The sequence below is a fragment of the Sceloporus occidentalis genome, unplaced genomic scaffold (genome assembly GCF_023333645.1).
Source record: "Sceloporus occidentalis isolate IW3139 unplaced genomic scaffold, rSceOcc1.0.p SCAF_4, whole genome shotgun sequence".
Classification (NCBI taxonomy): domain Eukaryota; kingdom Metazoa; phylum Chordata; class Lepidosauria; order Squamata; family Phrynosomatidae; genus Sceloporus; species Sceloporus occidentalis.
Window position 1 is genome coordinate 60,656,029 of NW_028316984.1, and position 25,148 is coordinate 60,681,176.

The 25,148-nt window shown below is 39.0% G+C and overlaps 1 protein-coding gene across 1 annotated transcript; it reads right to left on the reverse strand.

Moving 5' to 3' along the window:
• Positions 1 to 501: 501 nt before the first annotated feature.
• UBXN4 (UBX domain protein 4) lies at positions 502 to 24,815 on the reverse strand. The gene is made up of 13 exons (XM_089520113.1): positions 24,556 to 24,815; positions 14,649 to 14,751; positions 13,264 to 13,292; positions 11,699 to 11,817; positions 10,384 to 10,516; positions 9,656 to 9,740; positions 7,618 to 7,672; positions 5,850 to 6,014; positions 4,804 to 4,931; positions 4,374 to 4,476; positions 2,970 to 3,101; positions 2,604 to 2,809; positions 502 to 1,105 (listed from the first exon to the last, which is right to left on the reverse strand). Exons 1-13 carry the CDS (start codon positions 24,635 to 24,637, stop codon positions 967 to 969), a joined length of 1,479 nt encoding a protein of 492 aa, XP_089376239.1. The 5' UTR covers positions 24,638 to 24,815; the 3' UTR covers positions 502 to 966.
• Between the last annotated feature and the right edge of the window lie 333 nt (positions 24,816 to 25,148).

The following is a 25,148-nucleotide window of genomic DNA, read 5'->3' on the forward strand; positions in this document are numbered from 1 at the left end:
TACTTAGTGTTCCTTTGAAGGCATGGTGAGTATGAGTTTAAAATACAGCATCTGATATTGATTTTAAAAACACACAATTTTTTAAGCAGCCAGGGTAGCTACTATGACTGAGTACAGTTCAAAGTGCTGGTGCTTATTGTGTATTTCAGCCCTGTACATGAGTACTTCTGAAGGCAACCAGGAGGGGCACTCTTATTTTGGGGGGCTCACAAAAAAGGCTACTCCAGCACCATCTGGAGTAGATTTTTTAAATCCTATTCATGTGTTTAACTTTTACTGTAGTCTGTTTAAATGTGTTTTAAAGATCTATGTTTTAATTTAGTGTGGATCACTTCAATTGTTAACGGCCCCTTCGCCCCCCACTACTGTATCTTGCATTTCTACTCCCAGGGCAACTTACACTTAAATATTTGAACTGATACTTGATGCATAACATCAAGTGTATGTACTAACTACAGACAGTAAGAAAGACATTTTCTGAACAATGATCTTACAGACTACTGTCTTTTTGGAAAAACCTTTATTGAATGCTTTCAGATTAAAAACTACCTGTATTATATTGTAGTTGCAGAAGCACTAAAGGAAAAGAAAATAAGTTATCAAATTCAGTAGGTTTTTTTGCTTCTGCTAGGTCAGACTTATTTTATAATCTGAGCTTCTGATTTTTCCAAGATCTAGAGTGATAAAAAGTGCCTTCAGATGACCATATGGCTAGATAAGTGTGAAATTCTAAACGCTGATGGAAAATGGGGATTTGTTTACATTCTTTGAGCTTTTGGCAGTAGTTACATTTGCAATATCCAGCTACACAACTGAGTTAACACCTTACTCCATGTGTTATGGTCAGGAATAAGATATAATGCAGGCAGCATAGCCATACAAGCCCACTTGTGCAGCCGAAAGTTTAACAGAAATTAAATCAAGTAAGAAAAAAAATCAATGATCATTATATACAGTTTACTCAAACTACATCTGTTGGGTTGAATTTCCATTCCAGGTATTGTTATCATCATCTCCATCATCCTGAGTTCTCAATCGATAGATTTTGCCTTCTTTTTTGAATTCTTCACTCCGTTTTTCCAATACTCGTTTCCTGACTGCTTGTCTAAATAAGAAAGAAATGCAGTTCAAGAACCAACTCCCATAGTGAAAATGCACATAGATGATTTTCTCTAAACTTCAGAACATATTTAGTTAGCTCTGATTCAATTCTAACATTGTTTACATCATTCCCAAATTAACAGCACTTGTAGAGAAATAGCTTGCAAAGTTGCTTTGAAAAAATAGTTACTGTTATTGGTCCAAGATACAAAGAAAGTAGCTGGTTATCATTAGTTTTTAAATTAAGTGTAATTTAATTTAGTTTTCTCTTTTCAAAAAAATAACAAAAGTGGACTGTGTTTATATTTAGGTTATCTAGAATAAATAAAAAGAATAACAGAATAAAATTGAAACCAGGAAACTTTAGTTAAAGTAACTTAAAATAACTGCTCTGTGCTACAAGCCATGCTCCTGTCACCACAACAACTGCAGAAACATTTGATAAGGCTACACACTAGCAACAAATAGTTACACTGTAAAGCAATGAAGTTACTTCTATTATACAACTGTAATATAAAATATTCTTGGGAATAGGAATTAAATATAAGTAGCTAATTGTTCATAAGTAGTTATTACAAACGTTGGCACATTAACTAGTAGAAAAGGTAGCTTCCAAGCAGGTGACATTTTAAATAGACTTGTTATGACAGTCTTTTGTTTTTTATATTCCACACAATTCCATGTCAATGTATAATAAACGTGAACTCAAATGAACAACTAAGGGAAGTAGCTGGTATTTTGCAAGTGAACTATACACTGCTGTCAATTGTAGCCTGGATCGTGGTAATTATCTGTTTTAGGGATTATGCTCTCCTTCCTGAAAGATTATGTCAATTTTCCCATATTGTTTAAAATGGAATATCTGTGGCAACAACATGCATGGAAATGCCAATTCATATGGCTGTTTAAGGAAGAAATTGCCTGCAATTCAGGCAAGCTCCAGCTAGTGAAGACATCTTAGAATAGAGGTGAGTATCATGTAGCCCTTCAGATGTCGTTGGACTACAATTCTCATCATCCTTGAACACTGACTTCCAACAATCTCAGCTAGCATGGCAAAAGCCCATCATCATCTAGAAGGCCATACATTGCCTGCTTTAGAGAAGAATTTAATAGCTTCTGGACTATTCTTGACATCCCTACACTAGGCTTTCAATCACTGATCAAAAAGATAACTTGGGAATGTGTCAATATGAAGGGACAGAACTATCTTGCTGTCAGTTCAAGGATATGTTACCCATGGAAAATAGTATGAACAATCTGTGGATGCTCAGCAACCATTTCACCATAGAATTATACAGTTGGAAGAGACTACAAGGGACCTCCAGTCTAACCCCAAGCAGGAATACACAATCAAAGCACTGTTATTATTCCAGCACAAATGAAAGAGATCTTATCTCTGCCCAAGATCCTGACACATATTAATGAATTAGGGGGAGGTGGCAGTTAGGAGCAACCACAAATAAAAATTCAGAGAGCACACGAATCAGTGTAATTGGTACCTGCTTGGCTCTGCAGCATTAGACGAATTAGCCTCTGAGTGCTCCTGCTGATGACGTCCAACAGGAGGCTGGGAAGGAGGAGGGCTGGTAAACAAGAAATTGCTAATAAACCGCCAAACTGCTATCAACGGGTAGAGGATTGTGCCAAGGAATCTCCAGAAATCTCCATTGGAAGACTGTACAACTGCAGTAGCAGGCCTTCCTGCCTATATATGAGGAAACACAGGCAGTAAGAAGTCATTTAAATATTATGGAAAAATTGCATTCAAGAAGAAACTCACACTTGGCATAAATACAAAGTTACTTATGAAGTCCATCAAAAAGTTTGAAAACTTCAATATAACTGTCTTATTTTTATACCCTTACCGGTAACAGTACTACTGAAGCGCTTGGAGCAAGTTCCAGGTCTAATAATTTTTTCCCATAATCATCTTTGGTAAACTCCCTTCTGGGGAACATTGTCGCCAATGAGAAATTGCCATATGTGTTGCCAACTGTCTGTAACAATGGAAGAAATTCATTAAACATTTTGTACTTGCATTTATGTTCCTCAAGCAAATGGAAAGTACCAGCTGTGCTATCGATGAAATGCTGTTTTATCATTACCTGCCAACTTAATTCTTTGCTTTATGAATGTCATCATAGTTAAAGTACGTCCAAGTTGCCTCTGATTTATGACAACCCTATCACAAGATTTTCTCAACAAGATTTATTCAGAGGAAGTTTGCCATTGCCTTCCTCTCAACCTGAGAGTGTGTGGTAGATCATGGTCACTCAGTGCATTTCCATGACTGAGCAGAGATTTGATTATGTGGTCTCACCGAGTACTAGTCCAACACTTAAACCATCACACTGACTCTCTGAATGCATACAAACCATCAAATATTGGCATTGTCATACTAAAAATCTAGAGACATCTGAAAACCCACTAAATGTAGTATCTTACCCAAGTAAGTCATTTGGTTTAACCAACAAATTCAGCAGTAACGACATTTTCAGACAATGATATACAATTGGTATCTATCAACTTTTATAAAATCAACTTACTAAAAACTGAGGTTAGGTATCAGTATACCAACAGGCCAATATAAAAACCTACACAAAATCTAATACCACTTGGGTTGAGGTCTGCTTGTCCAACAGAGCTTCCTTTTGTTTAATTTCCCCTTTCCCTCCCAAGTCTACTCTGCATGGTATTCCAACCTTCTAATCTGATAAAGTGTGTGTATGTGTAGGGGTGCAGATGGGTACGCATCCATCCGACAAATAATTTTTGTTTTGTTGAAAGATATAACCACTGTTTTTGATAGACACAAAGATCAAACATCAATACAAAGCTATTAACAGGGATGCTTTGATTTGGATTTCCTGCATGGCAGGGGGTTGGACTGGATGGCCCTAGTGGTCTCTTCCAACTCTACGATTCTATGATTCTATGATTCTCCAGGTTTTTTTAAATACAGTGTGACTTTCTTATACGCTGGAGGTTGTTCCAGGATCCCTCATGGATAACAAAATCCATGGATGCTCAAGTCCCATTAAACATAATAGCATAGCAAAACGATGTTCCTTATATAAAATGAAAAATCAAGGCTTGCTATTTGGAATTTATACTTTTTAAAAAATATTTTCAAGCCATGGATAATTGAATCCGTGGATAAGAAATCCGTGAATAAGGAGGGCCGAGTGTAGTTATCAGCATCTCTCTTAAAATATGATCTGCTCTAATTCCATACACAATGAAATTTAAAAATACAATTGTTCATTTACCTGTGCAGCAAATTGTCGAGCTTCTTCCAAGGGAGCATCCGAAGAGAAACTGTTAGTAAAGGATGATCCATCTGGAAGGCGAAACTGGATTCTTGCTATAGCACTAGGGAAGGGTACATCAGGTTAAAGAATTTGTTTTGTTTAAAGTATCATCCTTCCTGAGTTAAATTACTTTGCATGTAATTCAAAGTGATGTTCATTTAAAGATGCAGAATGTTGTTTGAAATCTGGTAACACTATCAGTGTGCTAAACTATGTTCAGAATATAGAAGAAACATTGTCTTTGCTAAAAGAAACCAAAATAGTGTGTGAGGAGATGGAATTAACTGCCTGTAGAAACCAAAGAATTCATGGTCCTACAATATGCAAGGTAAACTCTGCACAAGTGAGATAGAAAAGTTTTGGATGGTAGGTTGTAAAAACAATTCACCTTCGTTCTCTCTGGGATGCTTCCTTCCTGGCTTCAATTTCAGCTTGCTTAGCCTGGAGAGCAGCAGCTTTTGCAGCATCCGCTTCTTCCTTTGACCTTGCAAAACGAGCTGCTCTTTCCGCACGATCCTTCATAAGAACAAAAATACATTTGTTACAGCTCTGACTTTTAGTTATAATCATTTGTTCTCAATATTTACTAAATTTGTCAAAGAAATATCTGCCACTATGAAATGTAAAAATGATGGAATAAAACCTTCTTATAACTTTACTGCATAAAAAATAAATGCATGCAAATCAAGTTGAAGGAAGTAATCATTCCACTACAGTGGGCCCTTTGTACATGCGGGGGATCCATTCCGGACCCCCCTGCATATGGCAAAAAACGCAGGACCTCAAGTCCTGTTGACTTCTATGGCCGCAGGCTTGCCATGCACGGAAGCTTAAGTCCACATATGGCAAGCCCGTGTATGGAGTGGACAGGATGTATATGTGTTGGTCAGACCTCATCTGGAATACAGCATTCATTTCTGGGTATCTCGTTTCAATAAGGATATAGACAAGTTGGAGAGGATTCAAAGAGCAACAAGGATTGTAAGAGGTTTAGAGAACAAATATATGAGGAAAGATGGAAAAGAGCATCCTCAGCTTGGTGAAGAGAAAACTGAAGGGTGACATTACTGCACTCTTTAATGACCTCAAGGGCTGTCACAGAGAGGAAGGGGAAGGTCTTTTTCTGCTGCAGTAGGACCAGGTTTAATGGTGTGAAGTTACAGAAAGTTAGATTTCTGTAAGGAAGGAATGTTAGAAGGAACACTGTGATAGTAAGAGTGATTTGGCAATGGAACCAATTGCCTAGAGAGGAGTCTCCTTCTCTGGATGCTTTTGAAATGAGGCTGGACTGCTACTTGCTGAGGATGCTTTAACAGGAGATCCTAAACGAAACAGGGTGTTGGACATGTGACCTCTTCCAACTCTATAATTCTATAGCAGGTTTCAGATTTACTAATGTCACCTAATTCCCCTACTAAACAATCAACCACTTGCCAATGCAATCTGCTGCCTGATGCGTTCCCTAGCAGCTTTGTCTTCAGCCTTTTCTCTGTTCCTTTCTTCTAATAATCGTTTTGTTAGTTCTTCTTCTTGTTTCCTTTTGTATTCTAACATCTCCTTTCCACTTTTTCTTCTTTCAATTTCTCTCTTGATTTCTTTCTAAACATGAAAAGAGAACATTTATTTCAAATATTACAGTGAAGACAGAATATAGTTATGAGGCAAACCAATTTTAAGCTTTCATTAAGCATATTTACATATTACAAGGGCTATAGTAATTTCAGCTTACAGGACTGTCTACATAGTTCTATCCTGCCCTAACCAACAAAAATGCAATAAAATGCAATGTTAAAAATTTAACTACAGTCTTCCCTTACTCTATTCTAAAAGAGAGCTAACATCTGGCATCCCTAAGGGTGCCATATTGTCTCCCATGATGTTTAACGTTTACATGAAGCCGCTGGGAGAGATCATCCGGAGACATGGGGCGGGTGTTATCAGTACGCTGATGACACCCAAATTTGTTTCTCCATGTGTCAGTGACCAAGGATGGCATCTCCCCTCTGAATGACTGTCTGAAGTCAGTAATGGACTGGATGAGGGAAAATAGACTTAAGCTGAATCCAAATAAAACAGAGGTACTCGCTATAGGCAACCCCAATCTGGGTATGGAGGTATGTTCATTGGTCTTGGACGGAGTCACACTTCCACTAAAGAACTGTGTTCACAGCTTGGGGGTGGTCCTGGATTTGTCGCTTCAGCTGTCATCTCAGGTGGATGCGACAGCCAGGAGTGTCTGTTATCAGCTTCGGCTGATATGCCAGTTGCGACCCTACCTGGAACTGGGCAATCTAGAAACGGTTGTACATTCACTAGTAACCTCTCGTCTCAATTTCTGCAATGCGCTCTGCATGGAGCTACCCTTGTGCCATATTCGGAAGCTTCAACTGGTTCAAAATATGACAGCCAGATTGGTCACAGGAAAATCCAAATTTGATCATATTACACCTATTCTGAAATCATTACACTGGCTGCCTATCAGCTTCTGGGCACAGAACAAGGTGTTGGTTATTACCTATAAAGCCCTACATGGCCTGGGTCTAGCATAGTTGAGGGAACGCCTCCTCCCATATAATCCTTTCCACACACTCAGGTCCTCTGAGAAAAACTTATTGCAATCTAGAAAGCTAGATTGGTTGCGACTTCCCAGAGGACCTTTTCAACTGCCGCTCTAAAAAATTGAAATGACCTGCGGGAGGAGATCCACTATATCACACCTCTTGACGCATTCAAAAAGGTGATAAAAACTGATCTCTTCTGGCGGGCCTTCCCAGACTGACCTCCTAATAGAACAGACTTACCTGCTGACTGAACCAGTACCCTCCCCCCCATACTGCTACTCTGGTTTTCATAGTTTTAAGTAACGTTATTATTGATGGTATGGTTTTATTGCTCTATTGTTTCATTTATATGTGAGGGAAGGAGGGTTTGAGGGTTGGGGAGATTAAGGGATTGTTTTTACTTTTGCCTGTGTTATTTGTCTTAATTTTACTGTTACCCGCCACGATCCTCAAAAAGGGAGAGGCAGGATACAAATAAATATTTTATTATTCATTATTATTATATATATTCCACACACCTCCATGCCACCGTTCTCTGAAGATGCCAGCCACAAATGCAGGCGAAATGTTAGGAATAAATGTCAGGAATAAATGAACATGGCCACATAGTCCAAAAAACCCACAAAAAACTATAGTCTTACCTGTTTTTCTTCTTTCTTTTTCTCTTCTCTTCTTTCTTCAAGTTTTTGTGTCACTCTACATTTTGGTGAGGAAAAACAGAAACCACTGATACCTCTTTTTTAAAAGAAATGTTAGAATCAGGAGATCAAGAATAGCTTGGTGTGGTTCCTGGAATCAATTTTAACAAAAAACTGCTGCTCCAAACCATTTGTCTCCAAGAAATAAAGGCAATAAAGTGATGTTTTTTATGCACGGCTTCATCACAAATACAAAGGAGACATTATTATTACTATTATTATTATTGTATAAACAGTAAAAATATAAATTTCTTGTAGTTCATTGCAAAACACCTGCACTCCTTTAAAATATAAAAATATTTGGTTGCACATTGGTAACTATCAAAATATACATTTTACAGAAACTGAAATGCCTGCATTCTTTGATCTAAAAACAAGTAGATAAAAGTCCAAAACACATTGCAGAAATAATCCAGTTTGAGGCCGCTTTAACTGTCCTGGCTCAGTGCTAGAGAATTCTGGGAACTGTAGTTTTGTAAGACATTTAGCCATCTCTGTTAGAAATAGCTCTGGTGTCATAATAAACTACAATTCCTAGGACTCCCTAGCACTGAGCCAGGGTAGTTAAAGCAATCGCAAACTGAACTATTTCTTCAGTGTGTTTTGGACCAAAGTCTGAGAAAATACCTAGTCGTCTTTTTTTTATCTCTTAAATAGCCTGAGGATCTTTTTTTATTCTGTTTTAGCTTCATCTGGGAGACTATAAATAGAATAGCCCCCCCCCCCCCATATTTTAACAATGTATTCTGTATAGTTTAGGTCAAGAACGGGGGGGCTATGCCTCATAGAACTCCATTTTGGAGCCCCATTTTGCAGCTTACGGCACTTTAATGTGGGCTGGAATCCTGTAAGGTCTTTACATGCACATTAGATGCCATAATTAGAGTGCTATGCACTGAATCCAAGCATGACGCCCCCAATTCCCATTTACTAGGCAGCAACAGCAGCATCTGCAATCAATGGGGCAGAAGGTCAGGCACTTAAGCGGCAAGGGAACAGAACCCTGTTGGATTGCAGTGCCAGCTTCCTGATAAGTGGAGACTGGGAGACTTTTATAGGCCCTATGTAGATCCTAAACAATGTTAAAAGTCATAAGTATCTCCAGGTTACACATTTGTAACTGTAATACGGGATTCTGGCTATTATTATTTTTTCACAAGTGAGGGTTTTTTCCCCCTAAAATTAAATCAAAACTACTGTGAAATGGGCCAAGCAAACCCCACTACCACTCCAATAATGCCCACTATCTGCAAAACTCAGAAACAAAACAGAAAACCATCCAAAACCAGATGTGATGCAACACCACTCCTTGTTAAGTTGGAGACATGAAGAGGGAGAGTATTAAGGGTGGAAGTAGAGAAGGAAAATAGCTGGGGCTATGAAATTCTTGTTCCTTAAGATGGTAGGCAGTAAAAGACTGAGGACAAAAGGGGGGGGGGTTGTCCCTCTTTAAGTTTGTCCTGCCTACTGGAAGCAATTGGAGAGGAACAACCCATGATTCAGGATGTTACATCCTTATCTATTGGGAAACAGAAAACTAACCAAAACCAGATGTGATGCAACATAGCTCCTTTTTAAGTTGGAGACATGAGTGGGGAGTCAAGAGGTGAAAAATGGGCCATGTCCCTTCCATGGTTGGACACCCTTGGTTCAGGTGTTTAGCAATATTTACAAAATGATAAATAACAGCCCTCTCCTGGACTAATGCAGTCTGATGGTTATGGAAAGCTTTACCCTATAGGCTACCATATGCCTGCCATGGTCTCATCTTCTCTCTCTGCTCCACCTCCACCTCTCTGGTGTTACATCATAATCAGATGTTGCCATGACAGCCACCAAGTGTCAGGGGCACTTTCAGAAGAAATACTCTGAACATGTGATCTTGAAGTTATGTTTGCATACGTATGCCAGTTTTTCACAGAACTTTGTGTGAAGCACAATATCTTACAGAATATATTCAAAGTCTGAAAACATAGCATACCTTTCTACTTTAGCTGTAATGTCATCTGAAGTCTGTTCCAGCCTTCTTTCACTGTCTTCATTTGTTTGTGCCAAATTTACTTCAGCTTAAAACAATTTAGAAATTACAGAATAGAAAAAAGAAAAAAGGATGCAGAGACAACTTGAGTATTAAACCTTTACCCATTAAAAACTATTGGTATATACATTTTAGAGTGACATTATGCTACACCAAGAAAGAAATCAAGAATCTAAACTGACAAAGACACCACCCTACTGCTTCAACACAAAACTGCTGCCCTGAAAACCTCAATTTTTACATGTTAGGTTCTTTTAAATACCTTATGTTGTTCCAAATGTCCCATGCCAAACTAATACATGCAATCACTGACTTTCATCAGGAATACCTATGTATCTGACTCTCTCTCCAGTTCACTCACTCCTGTATCACTCTTCCCTGGTATTCAAAAGGACACTGTATGTCTGGCTGTGTTCTGTTCCTGACTCATTACGAGAGACATAAGTTTGAAATACAGGTCACAAATGAGGAGTGGCATGATAGATACAAGCGGCAGCATGGCAGAGAATAGAAAGCAATTAAGGGACTACAGCATGATGAGCAGACTAAAAAGATAGTCAAAACCTACTACTGAAAAGCTGCACTAATTGTTTAAATTAAATATTAATCTTAAGAGCACTGCGTATCTCAAAAAGAAAGTCATCCATATGTAGTGAACTACTAACACTTACCAGGTGTTGTTAAATGTGGCCTTCCAGATTGTGTTTCACAGGTGTCAGGTGTTTGGAAGTCCTCTGGGACATTATATAAAGAGGACGAACAAGAAGCAGAACTTTCTACTGCTTCATTTTTTAACATGTGCATCTAAGAAAGAAAGAAGTGTTGACATTCCTAACTGCTGTAGTTCCAAAATAGTATTTCTGATATCACTTTGTGTATTAAATACAGGGACAACCCAACTTTCCCCTTTCCATCCAGTCTGTCAATAGTAAACATAGGCAATAGTGGCATTCAATAAAACACAGTGTAATCCTATACATGTCAGTTCTGGAGTTAGTCCTACTGCTTTTTTATTTAGAAGAAATTCCAGCAGTGTTCAATGGAGCTTAGTCCAATAAAGTATACAGCACCACAGTACTAGGCTACAGTCCTCAGTTTTTTCAACTGTGGGCCACTGAAATCAATGAAGCTTACTTCCATGTAAGATTCCTGTCCTCATTTGCCACTATACCCTACTCCTGATGTCTGATGATAATACATAGTGAAGGGGGAAAGGAATGTATAATAATTATGCCACTTTCAACAGTGGAGAATACCTCAAGTCTGCACACTCCCAGACTGCAAAATTATGGGGTAGCAGACTCCAGACATTTAATTGTGAAGCTGGAAGTAACAGAAGGTTGACTAAGCCAAATCTAATGTGATAATTGAACTAGTTGATTATTAATTTGTTCAACAGAATTTTGAGTGAACCAATACTAGAAGGTTGGTAAAGGAAGTAGCACTATATAGTAAAACACAGATAGTATATATAAAATGCAATTGAATGGGGGCTGAAACCAAATGAAAATATTACGTGACCATCTAGTTTAACCGGATGGAAAATTCCATTCCATTTGCAAATATGCTATTAGCTTTGTTCAAATGGAATGAGCCAATCATAAAGCTGAGAGTAGTAGGTGTGTGGAATTATGTGATACAGTTGCAGATCAGAACTCAAGAACTAATAATAGATGGATCATAAAGCAGCTCTCATCCCTAACTTGTGATCTGTCTTGGCCTGAAGAACTAAAATATATCAGGGAGAAGATATAAAGTCCATTTGTAGAGCCCACTAGAAAAAAAAACCAGTTACTCTTCTAGAAGAACTCCTTGCTATTCATATTAAAATATCTCTGTACACAATACAATATAATTGTTGAATTGAGCAAAACATAAATATGCTTACAATTAGCAAGAGTATATAGATTCAGCAGTTCCACAGAACTTTTGTCTGGTAAACACAATTTGCAAGAAACACAATACTGAAAAAAACAAAACAGTTACCTGTTTGACTTTATGAATTCTTGTAATAAGTTCCTCTGCAGAAACACTGCCAGCAATTACTTCCAAGGGGACTCCATTGTCTCCTATAAAGAAACTGGATGGAACACACACTACAGGATCTATGTAGTAATAGTAAAGGACAGTTTATTGCTTGTTTGGAAATTGGAAAAGAAAATCAACTATTAGTAGTAAAGTGAGATGATTTCAATGCGTAGGCTAACAGATCATGAAGCAAACTGGTGTTGCCAACAGAAAACTATCATGATTCTCTACACAGAGTTAACAAGTACACCAATTAACAACTATTTTGCGGTTTCCTCCACAGAAACATACAATTATTTTTAGAGTCTGTTTTCCATATATCCTTTCCAATGAATCAGAGCCCAAATTAAAAGAAGCACTTATCAGTTCTGCCAAAGAACAGTTGGTCTGTCACCCTGAGATTCTTCTGTTGAACAGGAAACATACATGTTGATTCTAACCTGCTAGACCATGTCTAAGCTCAGTCTAGTCCACCATTATGTTTCCAACTGTGGCCAATCAGGTACCTATAGAGATCTTATAATAGACAGCCATTGTCATCCTTTTTATCTGCTACCAAGAAATAAACCACCTTAGTACATGTGTTAAATTTCAGTACATGTGTAACAAATGTTGATTTAAGCCTTTTATAACCATCTCAAGCTAGTGGCCATGCAAAATTAGCAAAAGCTATTTTTTTGAATGACAATTCTCCAAATTCCCTAGGCACACCATGGTTCTAAAAGTTGGTGTCCAAGACAATATCTTTTCAAAACACTATGGTTATTACCACATTTTGTGGTAGCAGCTGTGTCTGTGAGATGGTGCTCATGTGACTGACATATAATCAAAGATGTGTAACTATACTAACAACATGGTAATCAGGTAGCATGATAGGATGATTAAGAGAAGTTCAACCATGCTGCAACAATACTTTCATGCGAAGAGCTTCCTGCATGTAAAGATGCCTCAAGGTTTCAGTTTTTGGTAGATACGTACATCCTTAAAATAAGCAGTCCTTACATAAAACTAAGAAAAACACAGAATGAGAATAATTGTGATAAACGTTTTTGGAAAGCACCAATTTATATAGTATCATAGGTGCACACACTGTAAGTTCTGCTCCAAGGAGTTTACAATTTAAAATGTGACAAGGGGGAAACAACAGAGAGAGAGAAGAACAGGGGAGGGAGAATCAAACAAGGAAGTAATATTAAATTGTTTCAGTTACATATGCTTATCTTAACCATGGTTCCAGTTACAGTACACAGGTGAAATGGGGGTCATGACACAGATTCCACAGAAAACATGGGATCTGAGGAGAGATCTAAATTAACTAAGAGATGTGGCATCAGGCAGGTAATCTCAGAAGGACAGCATCTTCCGAGGGAGTAAGAGTTCCTATTGTTTGGCCTTGTAACAACCAAGTTCACCAGAAATGGCAATGCAGTGCTTCCACATTGGTCCATTTGAATAATTTTTGAAGCAAATTATCTTTCATCATTCTAAAATGGAATAGTTAATATCATCAGTGCAAAGGATACAGATCTGTGAGAACTGCAGGCAGGCTTCACTGTATAAAAGAAAGGATCTGTTTAGCAAACCATTCTAATCATCTGCCTTTGCATGAAATATTCAGTGACTGCTGAATGTATGACTGCTAAAACATTAGTACCTTTACAACACTGTACTGGGATTAAGCAATACCATGCTACATTAGCATATTAATAGTATATGTGTAATCATAGCCAAATATGTCATTTTCTAAATAATTATACAAATCATTTTGCAAAGGGATCTTTTGTAGCACCCTTGAAACTGAGTAACTTAAGCTTTCTTAGACTTAAGTCTACTTCCTAAGATGTATTTAAGGAAGTACACTTAAGTTTACAAAAGCTTATTCTTTCTCTCAGTCTCAAAGGTGCTATAAGATCTCTTTGCCTACTGATCCAGACTAATACAGCTCTGTCCCCGAATAATAATGATTTTAGACAGGCAAGTCATTTTTGCGGTACAAGGTAAGATGGAATTAAGTCCCCTTCCACTACTTATTTGGCTTCCCTACTTTCTAAACTGTTTCCATTCAACTTTATTAAGAAAACATACTTTTGAGAACACACACTGGGCCCCTGGTATCCACTGGATTTTGGTTCCAGGGCTCAGTATGGATACTAAAACTGTGGATGCTCAAGTCCCATTATACACAATGGTGTCCCTTGTATAAAATGCCAAAAATCAATGTTTGATTTTTATTTTATTTTTTTAGAAAGTATTTTCAAGCTGTGGATGACTGAATCTGTGGGTGCAGAATCCATGGATATGGAGGGCCAACTGTATAATTTTAAGGGTATATAGAACATTACACACACCCTAAAAAAGGCAGCCAAAGACAGGGTGGAAGGAAGAGTGCCAACCCACACGCTGTATGCATAGTGCAAGTCCCACCAGCAAAAGCTCTTGGGAAGGAAGAAGTGACGAAATGGGTGTGCACACACATAAACATGCTGCTTTTCCTTATGCAATACTTCTCCACTACAAATCACCTTACAAGGAAGGAACTAATCTTCTGGCAAATGAAGGTGAAAGGTGATTTGATAAAACAAGGAAATAAAGCGCTATACCTTCCCTGTTTTTCAGCAAAAGAAAACCTTAGGTCTCCCCACTAATAAGTTATTTCCTCTCAAAGTGGTGTATCATATGGAGGGGAAATAAAACAGACCCTAAGTCTTCCTATAAGTATCATGGCTTTTAACTTTCAGAGTGAAAAGATAAAGTGAAAGCCAGAACTTTATTTGGCTGATGATAATGCAGTAAAATATAACAACTTTTTTTCCATTTATAATGCCTTTCAATAGCTGAACCCATGTTAGAGAAATGTGTCACAGAAAGTAAATATTACTGACAAACAAAACAAAAGAAGTTGTCAAACCTTTTGGTGTCAATTTTAATAGCCACAAAGCCATCTGTTCCTGCCTCAGTCACTTTCTCATTCTCCCAGCTGGCAGCCATCTCTCTGGACTGTTCATCATCCCCTGTAGGGGAAAAAATTCAACAGATGCAAATATATACTGACCACAAAGTATAGTGTATTAGAAATGCAATCCTATCTGCAACACCTAGGCATGATTTCATAGCAAGGGCAATCATATCACTACAGTATTGCATCAACATTAAATCCAGACCAAAAGCATGTCACAAGCAGAAAGCAGGTGCAACCAAAACACAGCAAGTAGCTCCAGGTGAGCCAAACAAGAGCAATGTGTAAAGGAGAGGAAAACAGTCTCACAAAATGCCACAAAACTATTTAGTGATCAGGTGAGACATTTTCAGTTCAAAATTGATGCCATGGTGCTAAAAAAATATGTTCAAACTGCAGTGGATGAACTCTGTCTTCATTATTTTGTTGTGCTCTTAACAAATTACACTTTAAGCCATCCATTTAACACTAAAACACACCAAGGATGTACACTTCTATGAAACAAGATAGGGTTTACAAAAATGGAAGGGACAAAAATGTCCTGAAATCTTCCTGTACAACAACAGAAAATTATTTTAAAATTTATTACATTTGTATTCTATGACACTCCAAGAACTATAAAGTAGTATGGCTCCACCAAGCCTTCTAGCTCCAGCCAACACTTTATTGTCAATGAACATCACCAACCTTCTAAAGATTGTCCTAGAATTTTTGTTGCCTTGTCTCCCTTTTTTTTCTGTTCACATTTAGAGAATTCCCATGTACAAAAAACCCAACCCAATATGTATATCCCCATTTCACAGTACAACCGACAAGCACAAAATTATCCGACATTAGAAAATAAGCAGAACAAGCCATGGTTCTATTTCTAAACTGGACCTTCCCAATTTGGGGGGGGGGGGGAAGAGACAACTATTTTATAGTTGCTAATTGACTAGGTTGTATCTAAAACCACGTGCTCATCAGTATATTGGCAACCATTGTTGAAATGGATTCCTCCACTCGACAGCCCCTATACATCATCAAAATGTTCTCTGGAAGGTAATAGGAACTTCAGAACATGTGGGGGGGGGGAGCAACAATAGGGAACAAAAGGAAGTCCTCTTGTCCACGCAGAAGATGTCCCATATGACATGGGATGCAGCTCATTATATTCTGTATAATTTTCTGAAATATAAATAGTTGATATTTATTTTATAATCTCTCGTCCCTACTAAGAGCAATCACTGAAGCAAAACAAGACAACACACACACACACACACACACAGAGAGAGGACAACAGATTTAGATATGTACAATGAGGCTTGTGGAACCTCCCTCCCTCTTTTTTCCCACAGCAGCACTCCTGAAAACGTTATAAAGAAAGTTGTCTCCCTTGCTGAACATAGTACAGAGGTCAAGAGGGGTACATGAAAATTAGACAAAGGTGTGTATATTTATCTGCAATTACTTACCAGCAAAGGAACTACTGATAATGACACTAAAGTATAAACATGTAGAAAACAAGGCAGACCTGCAATTTCTCCATAACATAATGTACAAATTTGATATGTACAAATTAGATATGAATTTTCAGACATCATAGATAAAGAAAAGAAACAGTCAAATCATTGCAAATTCACAGGAGCAATATCCAGCTTTAGTAAACAAAACATAATGGTATGAAGTCAAGTATCTTTATTTTTTACCAAATTTTATGAAGGACATGGTTGTCATATATCCAGTAGAACCCTTGAATCTGAGGAACTGGTACCTGCCACTTATCCTTCTCCAAAAAATATGTTCTCTCTAGGCATTTTCTAGGTCCTCTAAGGGGATTCTATGATATCCTTCCAACAGAAGTTAACCACAGAGTCATGCTGGAGGACCTAGAAATGCTTAGAGGGATGTTTTCTCTAGCTCCTCTAGCATGTTCTATGTCAACTTCCTTTGGATGTCCTTTATTTCAATAATGCTAACTATTATCTGTGGTTCTGCATTACCACAATAAATCCAGGAACATATCCGGATATGGGGGTTATGTTGTACTACAATCCAGCCATCATGTTAAAATAGAAATCCTCCTGTTACTGATTTAATATGTTTCAATCTGAGATCCTGAACAGAAATATACTGTTAAAAGTTCAAGCTCCCAATCTTCTACTGGAATTCAAAAAATTAAATTGACATATGATATAGTGAACTATATGAATAATTATATATATCCAGAAAGATTTTGGTCATAATTTCTAAAAGAAGCCCAAGAGACAAGGGAGTATCAAAATCAGTTGTGATTCAGCAAAAAAAAAATCTGCTTTCAAAGCCAGAGAAAAGATCTAGCTAGATTACAGCCACAGCCCTAAACAACAAAACAGAATGTCAAGAAACGAAATGTTCTTGACTATTTCAGATGATCAAACTGCAGGAAATAGCTGAGAAATTATGTTCTGAACTGAAAATTAATTGTTTAGAGTGATGTGGTCTCATAACAACCTTCTCTCTCTCTAAATCGTCAACTAAATATCTTTTAGCCTATTGGTGAGATTTCTTCTTTGATCAACCAACTGTTCTGTAAATCACGCATCAGAATATCCCAGAAGGCTTATTTTATAGCTGTGAGATTTCTATGCTGTCTAGTCTTTTAAAGATGACTTCAGTGTATTTAAAAATCTATTAAGATCAACAGTAAAGTAGTTACTTTACTTAGATATGAATAACAACGACAACATTTATATATAACATTCTTTCCACCAAAGGGCAGAACATCAAACATATATAATCAAAAACAGACTATAAAACACAAGACTATAACATGCTAAAATACTAAAATAATATGCCTGGCAATAATGGCCCATGTGTGCAGACTGAAAGCTCCTACAGTTATCAATGGTGAGGAAAGGATCATATCCCCTTGCAAGTCCCTGTTTACAACCAGAAACAGGAATTCTCTTGAGTCAGTACTCAAATTATACCTTGGCTCCTTTCTTTTTTGTGTCCTTGTGTGCTTTAAGAAGGCAACTATGGAAGGGCACAATTTGGCTAAACTTCTAAGTTACTTGACGCATTTGTATCTAGTCCTTTATCATGGTGCCAAAACCAATAAACATGGGACTTGGAAGAAGTCTCCCATTTAAGAACTGACCTGATTCAGACCTGCTTAGCTACAGAAGGGTAGTTACATTATAGATACCTTTGGTGAGATTCTGGGAATCAGTGCAAGAGGCTTAAGAATTCCACTGAGCTTTTGATTTATTTGTTTTCAATGAACAAGAATTCCAGTTTATGACTGGAAAACACAAACAGAATTGTTTTTCTTGTTTAAGTTCCAGTTAACTAGAGCAGCTGTAAAATCAAAATATCTAATTGGATTTACTGTTTACTGCTTAGTTTTCCATCTAACTTTCACTAACATACTGAGATTATGTTTTCACTCTCTCACTAACCTATATAGTTAGCTCTATAAAGGAAAAAAGTCACTACAGACTGTGACACATTTGCAGATATAAAGTAAAGCACACTGGAATGAGAGGAATTAGGTGAGAAAGTAATGTCAATAGGCTAACTGGGATCATTTAATTGTGCTTAAAAACAATACAATTGACAGAGGAGGGAAGGTGTAGAAAATAGCTAAGACAAGTCAACTGCCAGCACAGTTACAACTGCACACTCCTAATTTATTTCCCCAGTGAGAACCCAAAGAAAAAAACAAGGAGCTCATATGTGTTGATTTCCCATAGGAATGTGCCTCGTGTAACAAAGTACAAAGGAAATGCAGGAAACATATCATATACAAACTGACTACAGCATGCTTGTGTAGATGAACATTTGTAAAATGCCACGTACTGTATTTTCTTTAACAATGAGAAGATCTTGATGATTTTAATAATCATCTAGTAGGGACATACTCACAAACATTCTGCCCTCTTCTGAACTGTTCAAGACTTTTCACCAGTTTGATGGGATCAGTTGGGCAGTTCCTAGTGTATGTTGAGATCTGACTATTTTCATTTCCATGGTTATTTTTGTCAGTGTTTCAGCATGAACTTTAGTCCCTTTTGTGAGCTGTGTTTGAGATATAAGGACACCTCAGACCGCTAGCCATATCTGCAATCTTTTCAACTACTAGGCCTGTTATGTTTTATTTTGATTTTGTATTGTACTTCCTGTTGTACACCGCTTTGATCTAATTTGGAAAAGCGGTATATAAATAAACATTATTATTATTATTACTTGTTCTGATATAAAACCCTTTCATTAAGATGCTTTTTAGTGTTTATTATATTACAGACTAGAAAACTATAGAGATGAGCAAACAACAACAATAAAAAACAATTACCAAACAAACAAAAACATAAACAAACATACATGGCTATAATTCCCCAGTCCCTACAAAAGTAATCCAGTTCACTAAAATACAATGTCAAAAAAAATTTTTTTTTAAATGCTTCTGATGTATCCAAAACGAACAACTGTAGGCTAAGAGAGAAATTTATCAAGTTAGAGACAATTTCCAAGAGACAGTAATGCATATCTGTCAATTACAATAAAGGCACTACCAGTGCTTAACAGGAATAAGATGTCAGTCAGGTCCAACTTTGTAAGACTCCAGTAAGAGGATCAGTTTTAAGAAAATTTTGCAAACTTTCCAGACAATCTCTATCATATCTTGGGCACATAACAATATTTCCTCATCTTGCGCTGTCAGTTAAGATAAACCAGTACACACTAGGATGAGGTGGAGAACTGTTGGCATCTTGACCGGATTTGGCCAACATCATCTGACCTGCAGCTTCTCTTCCCCACCCCCCTTCTATAACTAAGTTTAGAAGACTCACTTGGGTACTATGTGGGATGAGGATGAAGAGGCATCTCTTCCTTTCCACCCAGAATGGAAATACAGAATGCTGTCACATGAGGAAGAAACAGATCACTCTGTTCCATCTTTGACAGCTTGTTTGTCCCTTGCTCCTCCTTCTATGACAGCTGAGAGGAGGAACAGAACACTATGTTTCTTGTGTTCAGCAAGAAAGGTTGTGGCCTAGGAAGAGGCTGGCAAGCCAGAAGTTCCTCCTGCTTGATTTAAGCAATTGTTTAGGTTATCATGAACAAGCCATATTGACCCTTAGGTAATGTGTGAACCTATCTCCTTTATTTCTTAATGCCTAAGATGAAACCTTTTGTTTTCACTTTTGACTAAACCAGGTTCCCATTATGTACATATCAGGAGGCAACAGTTTATTCTAACTTGCGTTAGTCATGAAAAAACCAGGTTTTTGTTAATCTACTTATCATGGTTTAACTATAGTTTAACTAATCAAATTTAGAAATAGATCACATATTCCTAAGGTTGTCTGCACCAAGAACCTGTGGTTTAGGTCTTACACACAGAGAGAAAAAACATGAGCCTGGAAATGTGAGAGCCCAAGGCTTGTACTATTTGTGATGATTATGTAAATCAAGGTTTATGTTAATCTGAATCAGACCAAGGTCACTGTCCATCAGCCCCTGTAAACGGCAGCTACTTTAAAATGTGTACTGAAATATTCCCATTGTCGGTATCCATCTTCAGTGCAGCACAATCTGGTGACTTAAATTAAAGTTTTATTTATTTATGGAATTGTTTAATCCTTTTTAAAGGGGGGGATTGTATATATTGTATTTTTTAGTAAGGTTGTACGCCACTTTGATTGTGGAAACAAAAAGCAGGATATAAATTAAAGTTTTATTTATTATTTATGGACTTGGGGTAGCTGAAAGTCAGAGACAAAATGTTCCCTAAGCCAATGGCACAATTAAGTACAATAACTGCACACTAAAGCACAAACAAGCTAAGGATTTAGTGCTTTCTTAAAATAAGTAAGAACTGATACAGCTTCTTTCATGTGCTTTACATAGTATAATAAGGGGATTAACAAAACTATTTTATTCTGTAGAGAAACTTTGATGTGTAGTTCTTATGCCACACTTGACATATGCAGAGCTGCTACTTTTTATAAGTACCCAGCAAGTGATAAATATTCTTCAGCTATAAAAATGATACTGGCATGCACTAATGTAACCCATGAACACCTAGCTGCAACTAATCAGTATCTGTTAGCTAACTTGGCTTTCTGCAAGCTTGTTAGTAAATCCAAGGATACTCTATAAACTATAAATAAACCTCTAGTCTTATTTAACTGCTAGCCTTTCAATTGCCCAATAGTCCCAAAAACACTGGCCACAATCGAATTCAAACATTTTTGTGTCCCAATGCAATTGGAATGGTAAGTGCATGCCTATTTCTCATATACTGTATAAAAATTGATAAGCTTTAAATTGTTGAATGTTATGGAGTCACAAAACACACTAATTTCAACAGGTAATGCAACTACTGAAGAAGTGCAAATGTGTAGATTTAACAGACACCTGCTAAATTCCTAATGAACTATGAGGACCTTTGTAAGAACAGAGCCACATTCACACCACTGATACCAAAGCCACTTATGCATACTGACAACAGCTAATCTACCATTTACTTTTTATTTACAAGTTTATTTTAGGATGTAATCTTGTAAATAGGGGCTGAATAGACCCTATACAGAATCTAGCTGTTCTAATTACAGTATTAACTATTATTTTTAAAGTAGGAATAGCAATAACAAAACAAAACACAGAACCACCTAGATAGCACAGTGCACAGATGTGAAAAGAAGATCTTATTATGACACATTCCTGAGCACCTGCATGTCTAAAAGAGTGATATGTAGTGAAAGAACTTTTAGAAGCTATGATAGCACAAAAAGTGGTAGAAGATTGGAAAAGAGAACAAAGGGGAAGAAAAGTAGAGACACAGGGAAGCTGTAAAAGATGCAGAAGGCATGTGTCTATCTCACACTAAGATGCTTAAGAGGAAAATAGCATGGAACAGAGGAGATTACCATTATGCTTTTGTAAACTGTTTTAGGGGGTAGAGGTTTATGGTCAAAATATCTGAAAGACTGCCTCTTCCCATATGATCTGACCAATATAAGATCTTCAGCAGAGATCCTGTGCTTTCTCCCACCGTCTTGTGAAGCTAAGCTGGTGGATGCCTAAGACAGGGCTTTCTCTGTAGCAGGACCCCAACTATGGGACTTTCTCCCATGGGAATTCAGGCTGGCTCCAGCTTTTCTGAGTTTCTGGTTCTTAAAAATAGGGGTGGCTGCTTTGGTGGTTTTCAATCCCCTGTGGGTTTAATACTATTTTAAAGAGGACATTTAAGTCTGTTTTGAAATGTTTTTATTTATACAGACATTTTAAATGTTTTCAAATAAAATAACAGAGCACAATGAAAGAACAGAATTGTTGGGGGCTACAGTGATGACACTGTTACGTGGAAGGTATAAAACAGTCTGGGGAATGGCAATGACATTACTTGTGTTCTTGAATGTATTCTAGGAAGACACAGATTAAAATGTCACCTAGTTTAATACAGGGTGGCTCCACCCAGACAGGCGGATAAAATACTGATGTGGCATATAGCATAAAAGAAATTAAACTTGGGGGGAAAGAAAGAGGCTACATAATATCACATAGGAGGCCACTTTAATACAGCATGGAAATAATTTTAGGTCTCTCATACTTGACAGAGTACCTGTGCTCCCCACAGGCTACACATGCACAGGTAACTGAGCCTCCGGGGCACAGGCCTTTCCAAATAAATACTACCTGCCTTTGCCTCAGGCACCTTCCATTTGCACATGGAATGGAGCCTTAAATCAAACTACCCAGACAAGTTAACAAGCCCTTTGGGATGCATCCCTGCAAAACTCCTCACATCAGAGCAGCCTTCAGCAATATCAACTTCAAGCTTCTTCACTGTCCATGCGCAAGGGCATTTTATTTCCTGCTCAGCATGACAAACAAAACCTCCCAAAAAGAGGACACATGATCAGGAAAATAGTGTATCAGGCCAGTGTTAAGAGCCAAACCACCTTGTTGTTGTTACACGTCTTCAAGTTGTTTCCAACTTATGGTGACCCTAAGACAAACCAAACCTTTCATGGAGTTTTCTGGGGCTGAGAGTATGTGACACAACCAAGATCACCCAGTGAGTTTCCATGGCTGAGCAGGGAACTGAACCCAGATCTCTGCAGGGATCTCGTAGTCCAACACTCAAACCACTACACCACACTGACTCTACAAAGCACCTACACAGCTGTAATGTATATGTGGGAGTGATGTTCAGAAGAGACATCAGGCCTAGAATAAAAGTAACACAGAAAAAGAGGCACACAACCTTAAAGCCCAAGGGCCAGATGGTACTCTATGTAGGAAACTAGGAGAGGAAAGCATATGGCGATGTCTGCTTTGCCAAGAAACTCAGGTATTGGGAAGCACTTGGCCATAGAGGGCAATTTTCACTTATGAGATACCATGCCAGCCTGCTCCCATTTCACAGTCACTTACCAGCACATTATATGCTACTCTGCTCAGATGAGTCTGTTTAGCTGTTTTCTGAGAACCACAAGAATTACCTTGAAGCACAGAGAGTCAGTGTGGTGTAACAGCTTGAGTGCTGGACTATGACTCTGGAGAATAGGGTTCAAACCTCAGCTGGGCCATGTAAACCCAGAGGGTGACCTTGGGCAAGACACACTCTCTCTGCTTCAGAAGATGGCCATGGCAATCCTCCCCCCAACAAATGTTGCCAAGAAAACCATGTGATCGGTTTGCCTTAGGGTTGCATAAGTCAGAAACAACTTGAAGGCACACAAGAACAACAGTACCAATGCCCCCCTCTTGTTTATACTCCTCAAATACACACATGGGCTAGCAACCCCCCTCTTAAACAATGCCCAAATAAACAGCTGAGCAGGTAGGCTTGTGCAAGGCCCTAACTTGGACCCAGGCACACACACACACACTCTCTCATACATGGTGTTGTTGTTGTGGGCATTCAAGTTGTTTCTAACTTGTGGCTACCCTAAGGCAGTGAACCTAGCATAGGGTTTTCTTGGCAAATTTCCTCAGAGGGGGCTTGCCATTGCCTTCCCCTGAGGCTGAGAGAGTGTGACTTGCAGAAGGCCACCCACTGGAGGGGGGGTTATGTGGCTGAGCCAAGATTTGGGCCCTGGACTCCAGCATAGTAGTCCAGCACTCAAACCACTACAGCACAGTGGCTCCTGATACATAAACAGACGCTTATATGTACAAAGACATACACACTCATCCCTCCATATTTGTGGATGTGATTAATATGTTCTCTCCTCCAGTGCAACTCTCTGTTCCACTTTAACCAAAAGCCTCCCTAAAAGAGCTGGAGGTCCCTAGAGAGAAGGCTCCCCTGGGCATCTGTAGCTCCTCCAGAGCAAATCTGTGGCAGATGTTGACCAGAGAGTTGCCCTGGAGGACCTACAGAGTCCTAGAGAGGGTCCTCTCAGGTAAAAACATGGCGTCTTTGTTATCTGCTGTTTCCCCACATTCAGGGGGGCCTTGTGTCCCTAGACCCAGCGAATGCGGAGGGACAAGTGTAGATACATGTATAGACACATGTACACAGACACTCACAAACATATATACCCACACATAAGGACACACACACACACACACAGCCCTGTACCTACTGAATATACACTCTCTTCATACACACACACATACATGCTGGCCTCTCATTCATACACACACACACATACACCGGCACAGACACACAGAGTCCTGATACACACACGAACACACCCATCCACGCTGGCTCCTCATAGATCCACAGACGTACTGCCATATATACAAACATGCGCGCTCTCTCTCCCACAGACACACAGACACAGCGAGGCGGCCATGTTGTGCGAGGACCGTAGCAGCCCCAAGGGCGGGCCATGGAGGCGGAGGGCGGAGGCGAGGCGGGTGCCTGTGGGTGCCGTACCTTCCACGAAGACCACGAAGACGGCGCTGCGCTGCTTGGCGGCAGCAATGGCGGCCGGGATGGCGCCCGCGAACCACAGCATAATGGCGGCGGCGGCGTCGTCGTCTGCGTCCCGGAGCGGAGCAGAGGAGGGGCGTGGCCAGAGGCCGCCCTTGGACGCCGGGGGTCCCTCTCACGCGGCCCCCAACTCCCCCCGGGGCTGCCAACGCCTCCGCGGCCCACTACTAGTCCCTTCCTTCGCTCCGTCCCTTTCGCTCCCTTCGGTGCGCATGCGCGTCACAAACGTCAATCAGTTCCCCCCCTCGACGCGGACTGGATGACTCAACCTTCTTCTTCCCCGCCCCTTGTGGCTTCAAGAAAGGAACGGCGCATGCGCACTCTGATGGCCCTAGTAGTTGTAGAAAAGGCGCAGGCCCAATAGGCCGAGACAGGGAGGTGTATGACTCAACCTTCTTCCCCGCCCTATGAAGTCTTTTTGGCTTCAAAAAGGGAATAGCGCATGCGCATTGAGATAAAAATGGGGGGAAGTGGTATAAAAGTTGCAGGCCCAACTTGACAGCGAAGTAGATCTGGCTGCGATTGGCGGCTGCACA

Excerpts from the sequence above, each read along its gene's own strand:
- UBXN4 (XM_089520113.1), bottom strand. The coding sequence starts at position 24,637 with ATGCTGTGGTTCGCGGGCGCCATCCCGGCCGCCATTGCTGCCGCCAAG. Across the intron at positions 6,015-7,617 it reads AAAAGAAAGAAGAAAAACAG|AAAGAAATCAAGAGAGAAAT; the intron begins GTAAGACTATAG and ends TTTCATGTTTAG. Across the intron at positions 1,106-2,603 it reads AATGCTGCAGAGCCAAGCAG|ACAAGCAGTCAGGAAACGAG; the intron begins GTACCAATTACA and ends TTTCTTATTTAG.